General features: G+C 45.6%; 1 protein-coding gene across 4 annotated transcripts in view; it reads right to left on the bottom strand.

The window, feature by feature from the left end:
- Window positions 1-18,319, bottom strand: part of fars2 (phenylalanyl-tRNA synthetase 2, mitochondrial) — a 63,991-nt gene that overhangs the window by 9,938 nt on the left and 35,734 nt on the right. For all 4 annotated transcript variants that reach the window (XM_028005258.1, XM_028005257.1, XM_028005259.1 and 1 more), the window contains 2 exons: window positions 11,710-11,870; window positions 9,435-9,589 (listed from right to left, as the gene is read on the bottom strand). In XM_028005258.1, coding sequence (XP_027861059.1) covers window positions 9,435-9,589; window positions 11,710-11,870 — 316 coding nt within the window. The remainder of the gene's footprint in view (window positions 1-9,434; window positions 9,590-11,709; window positions 11,871-18,319) is intronic.

Here is an 18,319-nt window from a genome sequence, read left to right as displayed (position 1 = left end):
ACGTAGCCAAGCCACTGGTACCAGATGGTTGGTCTGAACCACCAGAACTGGACCAGAACCGGTTGAAGAACAGCTCCCAGTCCGATCAGTCCTGATTCCTGCTGAAACGTTGAGCTGATCGGATCAGAACCTTCTGGAAACAGAGCCAAACGGAAACCAAACAGAACCAAACGGAACCAAAACGGAACCAAACAGAACCAAACAAAACCAAACGGAACCAAACGGAACCAAAACAGAACCAAACGGAACCCAAACAGAACCAAACAGAACCAAACGGAACCAAACGAAACCAAACAGAACCGAAGGGAACAAAACGGAACCAAACAGAACCAAAGGGAACCAAACGGAACCAAAACGGAACCAAACGGAACCAAACCGGAACCAAACAGGACCAAACGGAACCAAACAGAACCAAACGGAACCAAAACGGAACCAAACGGAACCAAACAGAACCAAAGGGAACCAAACGGAACCAAAACGGAACCAAACGGAACCAAACCGGAACCAAACAGGACCAAACAGAACCAAACAGAACCAAAGGGAACCAAACAGAACCAAAGGGAACCAAACAGAACCAAAGGGAACCAAACGGAACCAAACAGAACCAAAGGGAACCAAATGGAACCAAACAGAACCAAATGGAACCAAACAGAACCAAATGGAACCAAACGGAACCAAACGGAACCAAACGGAGGCGTCGGGTCTCTGCGGTTGGTTTCAGAATTTCTCTTCAGGTTTTGGCTAAAAACCCAAACCAGGTGAATCAAAGTTGAAACTGAAGTATTGATCCACCAAACTGATATCAAACCAGTTTCTGGTTCTAACTGGGAGAATCCAACAGAACAGTTCCAGCTGGTTACTGGTTTAACTGGGTTGTTCTGGTTTCTGTGGGTCAATCAGAACCGACTGAGGTCCAATTGGTTCTGATTGGTTCTGGTGTTTTACCGTTTCATGTTCTGATGGAACGGCTGTTAACTGATAGATGCAGCGTGTGTGTGTGTGTGTGTGTGTGTCGGGGTGTGTGTGTGTGTGTGTGTGTGTGTCGCCTACTGTCCATCTGCTGGAGCTCCAGACGTGACGAGTCTCGTGACTCAGTCCTCTTCCTCCTCCTCCTCATCATCAGAACCAACAGCTGACCTGAATCACCAGCAGCTTCATCTGCTGCTGACCCAACAGAACCAACAGAACCGGCTCCAGGCGGGTCAGAACCGTCGGTCACTCTGACCACATCAGCTGGAAATAACAGCTATTACCCAGAATCCCCGGCCGGCTAATGCGAAGCCACTTAATCTGCGCGGCGTCTGATTGGCTGACGGAGGCCGGCTCTCTCTCTGTGATGGCGGTGAATAATTCAGAGGGGCGGCCGGCCTTTCCTCTCTGCTAATTGCTCGTTAAGTGCTCCGTTTGACCTTTAGCCGCCGCAGAAGAAGAAGAAACCGTTTATGATTTTGTCGAGTAAAACAATAAGTTCTAGTTTTTTATCCTGTGAATTTATTTAAGTAACGTTTGAATAACCTGCAGCAGATCCATGTTTCTTTATTCTGCTTTTTCTTCTTCCTCGTCTTTAAACAGGAAACCAGCAGAGATTTCCAGGTGAGCAGCAGCAGCAGCGGTGAAGTTTTACCAGCTTCCTGAGCAGCAGCGACGGTTTCAGTGGCTCCTGACAGGTTTGGTCTCCAGCAGCGTTAAAATTTAAACAGCAGCACATGAAGCTGAAGGCGAGAGGCAGAAACACGCAGCTCTGGCCTTAAAGCCCCGTTTACCACAGCAGCTGCTGCTTCACGGCTCACACCAAACGCCTCCATCCATTATTCACTGCTCCATTATACACACACACACACACACACACACACACACACACACACCGCAGAGAAAAATCACCATGTGTGATGTGAACACACATTCACATCACACACTCCACAACTCATAACGGGCTTGTTACTGATCATTTAAACGTTCTGGACTCACCGGGCCAGAACTTATTTTAGTTAGACTTCATGAAGCCACTGATGGTTACAGCAAGACCAGAACCGGTTCTGACTCAGAACTGGGTCTGACCTAGTAGTGATAAAATCAACTGTACAGAAAGTAGGATGCGTTAGCTACAGAAGACATTGTGCTACATTAGCTAAAGCATAAAAACACATTAGCATAAATTTGCTCATTAAAAGGATCATTTTTCTGTATTTTCCATCTTATGGCAAAACTATGTTTTGTACTGAATGCACTGTAAAAATGAATGTAGTAAGTAGAACCAACCCTGTCAATCAAAACACAATATACCACATACAGTATATATATATATACAGTATATATATATATACACACTGTATATATGTATATATGTGTGTGTGTGTGTGTGTGTGTGTGTGTGTGAGTGTCCAGCATATGCATGGTCAGCAGTGCTGCTGGCTGGACCAGCTAACAAACTGTTTTGTTGTATCAGATGAAAATGACAGGAATCTGGAGCGGTCCTGTATCAGTCCAGAACTGGTCCAGTAGCAGTCCAGAACCAGGCCAGTACCAGTTCAGAACCAGGCCAGTACCAGTCTGGTCCAGTTCTGGAAAAGTCGCCTGGCTCTTCCATTCAGATATTTTCTCTGCTGTTTTTCTCTCTGCCCATCATCTCTCCACCACTTCATTCACACTTAAAGCTTCTCGTGTGTGTGTGTGTGTGTGTGTGTGTGTGTGTGTGTGGGGGTGTGTGTGTGTGTGTGGGTCGATAGCGGCTGTAAGACAAACAGGAAGTCTCCTGAGTGTGTGTGTTCATTAATCGTATTAGGATGGAGTGAGAGCAGGAAGCCGGCGTCATTAGGAGGATGAGGAAGTTCATGTTTCTCCTCTTCCTCACAGCGGAGAGCCTCTGTGGACGTTTAGAGCGCTGTGAGGACACACACAGCGTCCTGGTGTGTGTGTGTGTGAGAGTGTGTGTGAGCCCTGATGGCTCAGGTTGTGTGTCTGTAAGCTGAGCTCCGGCGTTGTGACGACCGACAGGTGGAGGAAAGAGAAGCTGCTTCTCCTCTTCCTGTGGTTTCACAGAAATAAATGAAAATATTCATATAAACAAACGGTGACATGAAAACACTGAGGAGCAGCAGAACCACTGAGCGGCCTAGTCAAACTCCACTGTTCCTCCTCTGAAGATCATGATTTAAGGAGGAAACTTAACTTACAGAATAAATGAGAAGTCCTCATCAGCCAGTGTGTGTGCAGCATAGCAGAGATGAATCTTCATGGATTAAAGAAACAAACAGCAGCATCATCAATCCACGGCGCCATCTGGGTTCTGGACGGGTCCCATCAGTCATCAGAACCATTTGTTTTCATCCAATCAGCCGCCTCTGAATCACCAGCAACCAATCAGCTTCCTGATAGCCGCTCTGCTGCGGCATCAATAACCTGCAGCGCTGATTAAACACCGGCGCCGTTCTGCTCCATCATGAAGACCCACAAGTTACTGATCAGAACCAGAACCTTCTGAGACCTGACAGCAGCGCATCGACAACATCATCACCACTCCTAAACTAAAACGTTAGCTGTGCTAACAATAAAGTGATAATCATAAACGTTAGTTTACCAAACAACAAAGCGCTAGACGAACTCAGTATTCAGTGGAGGCTAATGCTGAAGTGCTAATCATAGATATTAGTTCAGCTAAAGCTAAAGAACAACATAGTGTTTAGTGGAGGCTAACACTAAAATGCTAATCAGAAACATTAGTCTCAAGGATGCTAAATCGCTACACTATCACAGTATCTAGTGGAGGCTAACATTAAGGTGCTAATTGTAAACATGCGTTCAGCTAAAATGCTACACCAACACAGGATTTAACTGAAGCTAATGCTAAAAGCTAATAGTTCCATTAACATGGAACACCAAGGACAGGATTTAATGCAAGCTAACGCTAAAGCACTCATCATATACACTGTGTTATTACTAAAGTGTAATAACACAGGATTTACCAGAAGCTAATGCTAGATGCTAATCATTAAGATTAGCTCTGCTAACGATAAACCGCTACACCAACACAGTATTTAATGTCAGCTAATCATAAACATTAGCTTAGCTAAAGTGCAACACCTACAGAGGAATCAACAAAAGCTAATGCTAACGTGCTAATGCATCCATCGATGTTTTATTGTTGTAAACTGGGAGGTATACTGGAGTTACTGGGAATGTAGAACAGATACTGGGAGCTGATTTCTAGGAGTCAGAGGGAATAAACAGGAAGTTTTCTGCTGTTTAACCTTTGACCCTGAATGAAGATGTGCTGCAGTGGCTGAGGGGAAATGGCTGCTTCCCAGATAAATGAGCTCATTTTCTCCAGCGTCTGAAGATGGAAACGGACCAGAACCGTTTCAGAACAATAAACAGGAAGCGGACCTCCTTACAGCCCGGCGCGGAGCGGAGCGTCTGCTGCCCTCGGGGGGGATGCGGGTTGCCAGATTGGTGGACGGCGGCTCTAATAGAGTCCAGTTTATTGCTGTCTCTCTCCATCAGACTCACAGCTCTGCTGCTCTCCCTCTGGCTAACCGCTAACGCAGCTTCTGCCGGCTTGTTCTGGACGGATTCACGTCCAGAACGTCCCAGAAAACCTGAGCTTTCTGCTCTGAACTGAAACCAGGCGGTAAACCTCCACCTCTCTCCGGTTAATGTTTGACCTTTGACCCGGCTGATGAGCAGAAAGAGCTCTGCAGAAAACGCTGAGCGTCTGGAGAGCCGCCGTCATTTCTGCTGCGATGCTGAAAACAGCAACAAACTCTGGAGAAACCAGAACCAGAACCAGAACCTGAACATTAACCAGAACCAGAACATCAACCTGAACCAGAACCAGAACCAAAACATTAACCTGAACCAGAACCAGAACCTGAACCAGAACCAGAACCAAAACCAGAACCTGAACATTAACCAGAACCAGAACATTAACCTGAACCAGAACCAGAACCTGAACATTAACCAGAACCAGAACATTAACCAGAACCAGAACATTAACCTGAACCAGAACCAGAACCTGAACATTAACCTGAACCAGAACATTAACCTGAACATTAACCAGAACCAGAACATTAACCAGAACCAGAACATTAACCTGAACCAGAACCAGAACCTGAACATTAACCTGAACCAGAACATTAACCTGAACATTAACCAGAACCAGAACCCAAATGGCTTCATCACTGTTTGCTGTTTCAGGGTTTTATCATTTCAGAGATTTACAGCAAACTGTTTAACTTCTGTAGTGGTAAATGTTGCAGAACCGTCCAGAACATTTACCCAGAATCCCCCGTGATCAGCGCCATGAGACGGATCGACCCAGACCTCATTGATCAAATATGAGCAGAACTTTAATTAGAGCAAACAGAACCGGCGCCGTGGCCCAGAAGGCTGGAAGAGTCGAATTCTGGTAGGAAAACATTTCTGTTCTGATTTAACCGGGTTCTGGTTCTGGTTCAGGAGATTCTCTGGATTAAATGAGAACATAAAATCTGGTAGTTCAAACATTCACGCCGTCTCTGTCAGTAACCTGAGCAAGATGGCCGACCAGCAGACCCAACCGACCGACTGAATCTGAAATGTCCCTGAAGCCGCTGACTCAGCGACAGAAGGTTCAACGTCTGCGTGGCGACGAAGCTGGCAGCCGACGGAGACACGACGCCACGAGGAAGAGGAGGAGGAGGAGGAGGAGGAGGAGGAGGAAGAGCACGGCTCCTCCTCCTCCTCCAGGAAACACCTGAATGTTTGTAGTAACTTTTATAAAAAATATCTTTGTTAAAACTGGGCTATGCACAAAACCATTAATACACAAAACAAACAACTTGCTTCGGAAAGAGTGTAATGACAGGTTTCATCCTGCAGGAGGCGATATACTGTGTTACTGATTAATACGTTATGTATTTGAAACATGGCGGGTATCAACATGGTTGAAGTTAGCGCTTTAGCATTAGCTCTGAAACGAAGTGAATAAAGTTTATCAAAGGGAAAAACTTGTTGATGTCTGAAGGTCTTTATTTCATTTCCTCTTCAGTCGGAATCGATGAGTTTCTGGTCGAGTCCAATCAGATCGCCTTCGCTTCCCTCCAATCGGATCAGATTTGTAGGGATCAGCTTTGATTTGCAGCTCAATCAGATGTTTATGGAGTCAGAGAGAGAACATCAGGCGGCGAGGGAATCCATCTGACAGCTTCTGTTTCCGGCGGCTGGAGAGGCTTCGGATCAATTTGCAGCCATTATGGATATTATTGTTCAAACTCCTCCAGAGTTCAGACTCCATTTGTGAAGTCAGACATCAGGATGAGCCGCTTTATGAGACAACTCGTCTTCCTCTCTCTGCTCGTCTTCAGAAATAACTCAGCGGTGCTTAGAGAGACGAAAACTTTCAAAATCCTTTTGATTTCTCTTATTATTATAAAATCTAGCAGAGACACATGAACTATTGATATATCGGTATATTGATATATCGGTATATTGATATATCGGTATATTGATATATTGGTATATTGATATATCGGCCTGATTAGTAAAACTCATGATGTTGGTCATGGTGAAGCAGCAAAGGATTATGGGAGTGCAACTGAAGCAGAGAAGCAATCCTACATATTTCTGATATAGTGAGTTGGCAACCAGGAAAACCCGGAGTGGAGTTTCAGCAGCAGGAACATTCGGTCCATCAAGTGGAACGGATTCTTTCAGGAAGCACTAGAAACATTCAGACAGGAATATTTTAAATATTAAATAGTATTTTACTGTAAAAGTTGAATTTGTTAGTGTGGGCGGGGTTCCCCACAGCTCTGATCCAGTCACTTTTATTTTTTATTTTATCTACTTTACTCAGAACCTCAGGTAAAAATGGATTTTATTACCATCTATGCAGATGACATCACTGTATATTTCTGTCAGCACATGACTGCTTTACTGAATAAATTAGTGGTAATATCTGGTGTGCACATTTCTATGTTTTTCCATGTTTTAAATAAACTTAATCTGCTTTTTTCTGTCTCCGGATATGAATGTACCAGAATGTTTGCAAACTAAATAACTGCTGATATTCTGTGTGATTCAGGAAGATGGAACAAATAAAAGTTTTATTTCACTTGTAAAGACTTTTAGTTTTTAACGTTGAACAGTTCCTGAATCAGTTCCTGAATCAGTTCCTGAAGCCCGTTTGGGTCCAGATCCGTCCTGTTCCCATCAGTCAGAGTCAGAGACCTTCACAGTAAATGGCTTTAATGAAACGATCAATAGTGTCAGTTATTAAAGGCTGATTGGTTCCAGTCCTGGTTTACGGCCTCAGATTGCTCAACGGGGCGTTTTGGACGCACAACTTTAATATGCAGAGCAACAACAGCAGATGGAAACTAATAATCTATCACTGCAGGCAGATTAACGAGCCGATGAAGATTCGTCGAGTCAATCAGCTCCCTGCTCCTCTTCCTCAGGAATTAAAACCTTTTCTGTCCATCTTGATGCTACAGAATATGTTTAAAAAGACAAAAAAATAAAAATGAGGACTAAAAGAAAAGATAAATTTTGTTTGTTCTTATCAAAAAGATCCACATCTGAAAACATCTACAATCAAATTAAACCTTTAAATTCATTATTTATGTAAGAAAAGACGATAATTTCTAAAGTTTTATTGGTTTAAAATCGTCTGAGTCACAGAGAGACGAAGGCTGCAGCAGCGCTGCTCCTCTTCCTCACAGGAAGGTCAACATGTTTCTAATAAACCGAAAACTTTCCTGCTCTGAGCTCACAGCACAGTGTGTGTGTGTGTAACAGCGTAATAAAGGCTGCTATTTAAAAAGACATTAAAACAATGAAAGATGAAAAGTGTCGGACATTTTTACGCACTGCGGCCGTCGCTGCTCACAACGCAAGGTCGGCCCAGAGAAAGTGTGTGTGTGTGTGTGTGAATGATGTGCAAGAAGAGTTCTCTTCCATAAGGCAGCAGCCTCCCACTGCTGCCCTTTATGCACACACACCCACACACACACACACACTCTGTTTGTACAGTTCAAACCTCCCGCTGCTCTAAGTGACACTCAGCCGTCCTTGGAGCTCCGATCAGAGCTGCTGTTGACACCTCATTTTTTAGGAGCTACCTATGTGTGTGTGTATGTGTGTGTGTGTGTAGGGGGGTGTGTGTGTTTGAATTAAAAGTGATGACTCTGCTATCAGCTGTTAGCCATTAGCTCAGAGAGTGACCTTTCCTCTTCCTCATCTTCCTCTTCCTCGATGTTCGGACTTCGCTGCGTCACGTTCGGGTCGGACCTCGGAGCCGATACAGGAAGTTCGGCTTTTAACAGTTTCAGAGCCGCTTCCTGAGCTGACCTCTGACCCTGGTGGGCGTTTAAGGAATGATGGGATGTGTTTTGGTTGTTATGACGACCGCAGGATCTCATCAGCGCAGGTTGCCAGATGCTTGAAGGTTGCCAGATGTTTAAGGGTTGCCAGATGTTTAAGGGTTGCCAGATGCTTGAAGGTTGCCAGATGTTTGAAGGTTGCCAGATGTTTGCAGGTTGCCAAATGTTTGCAGGTTGCCAGATGTTTGCAGGTTGCCAGATGTTTGCAGGTTGCCAGATGTATGCAGGTTGCCAGATGTTTGCCGGCTGCTTCAGGTTTAAAAACACTGAAAGTAGCTAAGTAACACTGCAGTGCACCGTTTGGTCAGTGGGGGGCGACAGAGGCAGGAAGCTCACAGTTGGAACCAGAAAATTAGACGAAGAAACAAAAATGTTTTTTTAGACGCCATGTCAGCAAAATTCAGCTGTTTTTATTCTCTAACGGAAACAACTGATTGTTTAAAATACAATCTGTCAGAAATAAAAGCTTTTCCTCTACAAATCAAAACGTCACAAAACAAATAACATTATTATTATTATTAATTATTATTATTATTATTATTATTAATAATCATATTAAATATTTTTATAATATTTATCAGGCAGACATACAGTCTAAATAAACTATTTTATTTTATTCTGATGTTTAAGTGGAGATAAAATAGAATTGAAGATTTTCCTGTAGAAATGTACGGAAGACTTATCCTGCCATAAATAAATGCCTTGAAAGGTAATTAATGTGGGAAATGCTGCATTTACAAGTAAAAACTTTCACAAATGATTTGATTTCCATAAATTAATATTCATAATTTTGAACAGCATTAATTTAACATTTTCATTTTATTGTTTTATTATTTCGTCATTTAATTTGTGTCATTTTTTGCTTCATATTTTTGTAAAAATTTACCATCACTTTCTGAAAAAAATCATACATATAAAATTTTATATAAAACTTTTCATTAAAAATAGAACCTTGCTGCAAAGGGAACCTCCTGGCAGAGGGAACCTTGCTGCAGAGGGAACCTCCAGGCAGAGGGAACCTTGCTGCAGAGGGAACCTCCTGGCAGAGGGAACCCGCCCCGCTGGCTGTCCTACCTGGGGTGAGTGAAGTCGTCCACCAGAGTAACTTTCTCCACCAGGTCTCCGCCCACCGAGCGAACGAGTTCGTAGAAGTCGTTCTCCGTGAAGCGGTCGGCGTCCGGCAGCCAGAAGGAAATGTCGTTGTGGAGCGGCGGGTATTTACTCAGAGGCTGGAGACACAAACAACAACATCACTTCCTGTCCGGTTCTGGACCAATCAGAGCGTTTGTTTTGCTTGGTTCTGATCCGCTCTCTGGTTCTGTTCGGTTCTCATCAACAGAACCAACAGTCAGCCTCCAGCTCAGTTCTTAATTTTATTTTTTCATCCAAGAAAAAAAAAGTCAAATTTAAAGACACAGGATTTTAAAAATATTAATCAAATTTATTTTTAGCTCACATTTTCTGTTAATATGGATATTAATCATTATTTTTTTAAACAGAATTATTCCTCTTAGTATTATTGCTATTTTAATATTTTGAGCATTTTGATCACTAATGATGGTAAAATTACAATCATTGTTGCTGAAAGATCTTAGACAATTATTCTGGACAATAACAGGATTTATTTTATTTTCTGTTATTTTTGCCAAAAACTAAATTCTTCATAAAGTTGCTTTGTGGTGAAACTTGGAACATTTTTCTATCGTCTAATAAAGTATTTTTTAAAATGTGTCTGAATAAAGCAGCTTTCTGTTCTGGGTTTTATTCCTCCCTCAGAAATGATTTTAGTTTTATTATAAACTTTGTTTCAGTGAAACTCGTGTTTGGATCTTATTGCTGGTTTTAGCAGAAACATCCAAACTGGTCCCAGTTTCTCCAGAATAATAATTCATATCCAGGTTCAGCTTCTATCAGCCGCGTTTCACTCAGAGCTTCAAAACCTTTAAAGGTTTTTACGTTTTCTGGCTGCAGGAGTTTGGCAGGTTTCTGCACAGTCAGCGTTTCTGCAGAGGATCCATTCATGAAAATCTGCTGAGTCATCAAATCTCTGGTGGCATCAATTAATCCTGAAGGTATAAAAACAGAAAAGAAACAGAACTGGAGCCGAATCAGAGGCAGCAGGAGGAACTGTGTGTATAGTGTGTGTGTGTATAGTGTGTATAGTGCGTGTGTGTGTGTGTGTGTATAATGTGTGTGTCCAGCGGTTTCCTGCGTGCCGTTTGGCGCTCGCCGCTGATTACTCAGAGCGGTTCTGACCCGGGCAGCAGATGAGCCGCGGTCCCGTCCCTCTGGAGGAACCGGGTCGTTAATGAAGCCGGGGGGACAGGAAGTGGACAGCGCGGCTCGTCCTCCGACCTTTGACCTCTGACCTCATCAGCACTTCATCAGTTTGTTTCGATGCAGAGATCAGATGGTGATTCAGAGCTGATGGATGTTTTCTGCTTCCTCCCTCCCACCTTCATCCCTCCTCCTCCTCCTCTTCCTCTCTGCCCTCCAACAGTCACTTCAAATGTTCCTCATTAGTGAAGACGAGTCGACAAAACCACCTTTAGCAGGACGGACTAACCGCAGAGTGAACCTCTGACTGCTGCTGGTGTGTGTGTTGGTGTGTGTTTTAATGTGTTAGAGTGTGTTGGTGTGTGTTTGTGTGTGTTGGTGTGTGTTAGAGTGTGTTGGAGTGTGTTGGTGTGTGTTAGAGTGTGTTAGAGTGTGTTGGTGTGTGTTAGAGTGTGTTTTAATGTGTTAGAGTGTGTTGGTGTGTGTTGGTGTGTGTTAGAGTGTGTTGGTGTGTGTTAGAGTGTGTTAGAGTGTGTTGGTGTGTGTTAGAGTGTGTTAGAGTGTGTTGGTGTGTGTTAGAGTGTGTTAGAGTGTGTTGGTGTGTGTTAGAGTGTGTTAGAGTGTGTTGGTGTGTGTTAGAGTGTGTTAGAGTGTGTTGGTGTGTGTTAGAGTGTGTTAGAGTGTGTTGGTGTGTGTTAGAGTGTGTTAGAGTGTGTTGGTGTGTGTTTTAATGTGTTTTAATGTGTGTTGGTGGCGGTCGGCTGACTGCCCCCCCACTGTTCAGGTGTTTTAAACATGAAGTCAGGAGAAGAGAAAACAGAAAAAAACCAGGAAACATCTGGACTGACTGAACCAGAGGTTGGTTACTGGTTGGTTACTGGTTGGTTACTGGTGACTGAGAAGAAAATGATGAAGTAACAAAATACAATAAAAACAAATCAAAGCTGCATGAAACCCGTTTTTATCAGGAGAAAATTAAAACCTGACATTATCAGCCTTCATCTCAGTTTAATTCCCAGAGGGAAAGTTTGCCAGAACCGCCTGGAGGTTCCCGGCCGGTTTGTGTCCGTACCTGGAAGCAGATGGGTGTCTGGATGTCGTCCACCCTGAACTGTTTGAGGAATCGTTCGTCCCGACTCCAGAACAGCCGGATGTCCGGGATGCTGTAGAGGATCATGGCCAGCCGCTCCAGACCCAAACCGAACGCCCAGCCCAGCTTGTTCCCAGCGCCGGCTGAAAAACAAGAAACACGAACAGAGAAACTCAGGAGGGCTGAGGACAAATCCCACTTCACTGCTGTTTGACTTCAGTTCTTCTTCTGTGGTACCTTTAACCACAACCAATTTAATCCTGAAGGGAACTTTTGAACCAGCTGATGTTCAGATTAGTATCTTAAATCCGACAAGTTTAAAAAACATCTTCAGGCCAAAACCTCCAGGAGTTTTCTGTTCCGTTTTGATGCTTTTACAGGATCGAATTAGAAACAGCAAAATCTGACTGGAAGGAATTTCACTAAAACGTTTCTACAATGGCTGATGGCGGTTCTGGACGTTCCCAAAACGGGTTAATCCACTAAAGCAGAGACGGAAACACATTAAGTTAATAAGTTCTGATGTAACGAACGCTGAACCGGACCTGTGGACCCGGACCCAGACCCTGAACTGAACCTTGACCCGGACTCCTCAGCGCTCCAGTCTGCAGGTTATAAACACCAAGATGGCCGCCGGTCTGGACCAGGCGGCGTCTTCACATCATCTAAACGAAGCCCTTATTGCTGCGCTGTCCGTCACTCTGCCTCAGGCGGACAATATTCCAGCAGGTTCTGATTTTTCAGAACTAAAGCTGCTCAGCTGGGGGTCAAAGCAGAGGGCGAACGCTCTGTGGAATAAAGGATTATGGGTAAATCCAAGGATTTCAGGCGAGTTCGGCCTGGGACCGAGATGAGAGGAAGACGGTTTGTCTCTGAGGGACGAAGACTAATCGAGACAAACCTGCTTCCTGCAGACCCGCCAGGAAGTAAAACTGACAAAAAGCTGACAGAACGAAAAGCTGACGGAGCCTTTCAGGTTCTGATCCGAAGATTATCTAATTAAATCAGTTAGAAGAAGCTTTTATTTGATCAAAGAACAACCGAACTGTTCAGTGGGAATAAAAGCCACTAAAGTGAGATGGTATCAGTTTCTCCTGCTGAAACCGACACCAACAGTTACTGAGACGGACGGTCAGGATGGAATAATGGATCAATAACCAGACGGATCAATAATCAGATGGATCAATAACCAGGCGGATCAATAATCAGATGGATCAATAAGCAGATGGATCAATAATCAGATGGATCAATAACCAGGCGGATCAATAAGCAGATGGATCAATAAGCAGTTGATGGATAAGTCTAACTCGGTCCTGAACCTCGTTGACCTTTTTGGGAACCGAATCTGTTGCTTCAATCTTTTCTATAGTAAATAATAAATCCTGACGGTTTCATTCACTCACACACTCAGTCTGCGACTGTGAAGAACCAAGGTCACATGGTGACAGAAAGGTAAAAGGTCATCAGGATAGATCATAACAATCTGAGCATGCAGACAGTGAACAGAAGTGTTGTGGGAACAGAGCCTTGGGGAACGCCACCGACAGAGGAACCAGCAGAATTAGAAAGACCTTCCTAAATTTGCCAGAAAGGATTTTAAGATTGTTTGAGGAGATTTTTGGTTTTTCGAAGAGTTAATGTGTTAAACGGTTGATGGAAACAAATTAACCGAATAAGTTCTGCTGCAGCAAACGCTGCCATCTACTGGTGGGTCTGAGCCTTACCAGAGGCTCCAAACTCAGAAATGTCAGTTTGCTTAAAGATAAAGTTTAAATGTAACCATGACAACTGATTTTATAATAATAAAGCAGTTTTCTGGCAGGAGCTTCTGTTTCCTCTAAATGTTTTACAATTCTGACACTTTAAATTTGATCAGAAACTTCAGGAAGAAGATCAAGTTTCTGAATAATGAGCTGGAGGAGGAAAGGGTGTAATCTGAGCCGGCCTCCAAATATCTGTGTGTGTGTGTGTGTGTGTGTGTGTGTGTGTGTGTGTGTGTGTGCTCTGCTGATAGACACACACAGAGGGAGCAGAAATCCCCTGAGTTGATTGGAAATGGTCTGTGCACATAAACACAAACTGACTTCCTGCTTCACATCCTGGCCTTGGTTTTGGACCAATCAGCAGTCGGGAAAGCGGTTTGTATGCTAATGAGCCAGGGGTCAGGAGGTCACAGTTAGAAATCTTCCTTCCCTCCTCGTCTTCCTCCGCCGTTAAGCTCTCCTCCTGATTCTGTTTGTCCTGAAGTGTTTGTGGCGTCGTTACGGAGGATTGGAGCGGCTGCATCTGGATTAGCAGCAGCGATCACACACACCGCCGTCACACACACCGCCGTCACACACACCGCCGTCACACACACCGCCGTCACACACACCGCCGTCACACACACCACCGTCACACACACCGCCATCACACACACCGCCGTCACACACACCGCCATCACACACACCGCCGTCACACACACACACACACCGCCGTCACACACACACACACACCGCCGTCACACACACCGCCGTCACACACACCGCCGTCACACACACCGCCATCACACACACCACCGTCACACACACACACACACACCGCCGTCACACACACACCGCCGTCACACACACCGCCGTCACACACACACACACACACCGCCGTCACACACACCGCCATCACACACACCGCCGTCACACACACCGCCATCACACACACCGCCGTCACACACACACACACACCGCCGTCACACACACACACACACCGCCGTCACACACACCGCCGTCACACACACCGCCATCACACACACCACCGTCACACACACACACACACACCGCCGTCACACACACACCGCCGTCACACACACCGCCGTCACACACACACACACACACCGCCGTCACACACACACACACACCGCCGTCACACACACCGCCATCACACACACCGCCGTCACACACACACCCACACCGCCGTCACACACACCGCCGTCACACACACACACACACACCGCCGTCACACACACACACACCGCCGTCACACACACCGCCGTCACACACACCGCCGTCACACACACACACACACACCGCCATCACACACACACACACACCGCCGTCACACACACACACACCGCCATCACACACACACACACACACCGCCGTCACACACACACACACCGCCATCACACACACACACACACCGCCATCACACACACACACCGCCGTCACACACACACACACCGCCATCACACACACACACACACCGCCGTCACACACACACACACACCGCCGTCACACACACACACACACCGCCGTCACACACACACACACCGCCATCACACACACACACACACCGCCGTCAAACACACACACACACACCGCCATCACACACACACACCGCCATCACACACACACACACACCGCCGTCAAACACACACACACACACCGCCGTCACACACACACACACACCGCCATCACACACACACACACACCGCCGTCACACACACACACACACCGCCGTCACACACACACACACCGCCATCACACACACACACACACCGCCGTCAAACACACACACACACACACCGCCATCACACACACACACACCGCCGTCACACACACCGCCGTCAAACACACACACACACACCGCCGTCACACACACCGCCGTCAAACACACACACACACACCGCCGTCACACACACCGCCGTCAAACACACACACACACACCGCCATCACACACACCGCCGTCACACACACACACACACACACCGCCGTCACACACACCGCCGTCACACACACACACACACACACCGCCGTCACACACACACACACCGCCGTCACACACACACACACACACACACACACACACACCCCGCCGTCACACAGCAACAGGCGTAATCAGGGCGAGGAGATGAAGCTAAGTCTCATTAAAACCGACCGAATCTCTGAGACGAAGAACAAATCTTCACACTTTCCATTAAACTCAAACCAAACAGAAACTTTCCAGCTTATAGAAGCGAAGAAACAAGAACTAAAGTGGGAATTTCAGACGTTTGTGTCTGCAGACCAAACGGATTCAGATCCTCCTCAGACGGCTCCACTCTGGATCTTTAGTTCTGTTGGAGCAGGAAACGGGCCGCAGCATAAATCTGTCCGCCGAGTCTCAGGTTTGGTGAGTAAAGTCCAGATTTACGGCGCTGCAGCTGCTTTTTATGCTGCACGTCTTAAAAGCAGCCGAGGCGGCCATTTAACTGGTAATGGGAGGTTTACTGGTGTCAGACTGGAGTTCCAGTTTCCATCCTGACTCTAAGAAGCAGCTCTACGTCTGAACAGATTCAGCCTTAACCTGTGGATCAGGGGTTTCCACGGTAACTGGTTTAACGACGCGCGGTTCAGAGTTCGGGTCGGTTTAACGGAGAAAAACTCCATCAGTCTTCTGGTTTTAATGAACGACGGGGATTTATATTCACAACGGATGAACTTTCAAATCACCAAACTAAACGTGAGAAATGGAAGAAATGAAGATTTAGAAGTAAAATGATCAAAACTGGTCATAGGGTCAGGGTTAGGGTCATTTGGGTTTCCTTCTGCAGCCCGACTCGTTTCAGCCAATCAGGAAGACTCACACTGAGACGTTTCTGAATCTGGTGATGACATCATCGACCGCAACCTGGCGCCATGAGAACCAATCAAACGGCAGGATTCTGCAGCAGATCCTGCAGAACCAGTTCAAACGAAAGCAACTCCTAAAAAAATTAAATAAAGTCAGAAAAAAATGTGGGAAATGAATCTGAACCGAATCAACTCTTCCTCCAGATAACTCGCCCTCCTCTTCCTCATCATCATCATCTCTCTGCTTAGTTTATATTTTTCTCGTTTTCTCTTCCTGCTCCTTCCTCTCCTCCATCAGTCTTCCTCCTCCCTCCTCTTCCTCATGAACATTTCCTCCATTGCTCCCCGTGTCTCCTTCCATTCAGCTGGCTCTTCGTCACGCCACCCTCCTCTTCATCATGCAGGTAGCAGACTTCCTGACCCGTCGCTTCATCCGTAACGGATCGGTTCTGATCCACTCCTCCTCCGTTCTTCTTCTTCTGTCTTTATTTGCCGCCGTCGGCTCCTGGACCAGCAGGAAGGTCATAAATCAGAGGACCTGAAGCTTCCTGCTGGAAGAAACCAGCTTCCTGTCTGAACTGGTTCTGCTGGACGTTTGAACCGGAAACCAGTACAACCAGTTGGTCACTGGATTTAAGACAGAATCACACCAGAGCCGCCATGTTGCACCACCCGCTGTGATTTGGTGCCTCTGGTAAGGCTCAGTGGATGTCCGGCCAAAACCAACTGACATCTTTTGAGGAAGTTATTTAGTTTTGCTTCAACATGAAAATAAAACGATGCTGATGAAACACGTCTAGCCTCTAGTGGTGTTACTGGTGTTTTCTTGGCAGACTGGGAGCAAAGCGTTGAACCTGACCGTCTTCATCGTAGCGATGCGTTCACTGAACTCTGACTTTCTCCAAAGTGTAAATCCAGAGGGATGCAGAGGAACAGGAAGTTCAGCCATGAGACTCACAGCAGCAGAAGCCAACATGTCAACCTGAGGAACGTTTCTGAAGCTGGGTTACTGTGACCACTAGAGGGCGGCGCCACTGAACCCTTCCTGTGTCGTCTTCAGAGCGCCTTTCAGAATAAAAGCTCCAACAGGAAGCCGGTCCATCCATCAGCGGCGGTTTCAGACAGCTGCTGTAGCGAAGCAGTTAGACGTTAACAGGAAAAGCCTCGGAGGCTCGCCGCTTTGCCTCGCCACGCCGCGCGCCGCTACACACTCATCCGTCACCGTTAGCAACAGCCAGCAGACTATTGGCAGCCTCAGCCGTTCCCCTGCACCATGATTTATAGATGGAGACTCAGCAGCTGCTCTCTGGGACGTAAACACGACCGCAGGGCAGCGCGGGGAGTCCGGCAGCCACAAACAGGAAATGGATGTTTCTACAGAAATCAGAACTGAGAAACTCATCGCCTGCTCAGCAAAGGTCACCTCTCTGTCTCCGTTAAGACGCATCACTGGATTTACAGAAAATACTCAGGAGGGTCTGTCACTTCAGTGGAAAAAACTTAGAAATGAGATTTTAATTTGTTTTTAAGTGGGAAACCAGAAACCAGATTTAATGACTGCAGCTGATTTTAGCTCAACGTTTAGATTTGAATCAGTTCAGACTGAGACTAAAGGAGTCAGTTAGCATCGCTGAGCGAGGAGGAGGGGCTGCTTCCTGCAGGTTAAAGGTCAAGCTCTTACACACTAGTATAAAACCAGCAATATATCAGTGAGAAACAACAGAATATAAATACAAAACTAAAGAAATAATCCAGAATATATACAGGAAATTTATCTCAAAAGGATAAAAATATGAAACTACATATTAGTGCAGTTAACTGTCAACAACTGGGTCATTTAAATCTGCCAAGATTCAATTAAAGCTTAGAATGAACTGGACTAGTTACAACTAACTAACTAACTAACTAACTAACTAACTGTGACCAGTCACTACACAGCAGAATTCAATCCGCTAATCCACTAATAGTGGAGCTAACTTTTAGCATAGCACTTTAGCACTTTAGCT

This window comes from Xiphophorus couchianus, chromosome 21, assembly GCF_001444195.1.
Source record: "Xiphophorus couchianus chromosome 21, X_couchianus-1.0, whole genome shotgun sequence".
Taxonomy (NCBI): Eukaryota; Metazoa; Chordata; class Actinopteri; order Cyprinodontiformes; family Poeciliidae; genus Xiphophorus; species Xiphophorus couchianus.
The sequence above is the reverse complement of the archived record's forward strand: the minus strand, read 5'-3'. Positions and strand labels throughout refer to the sequence as shown.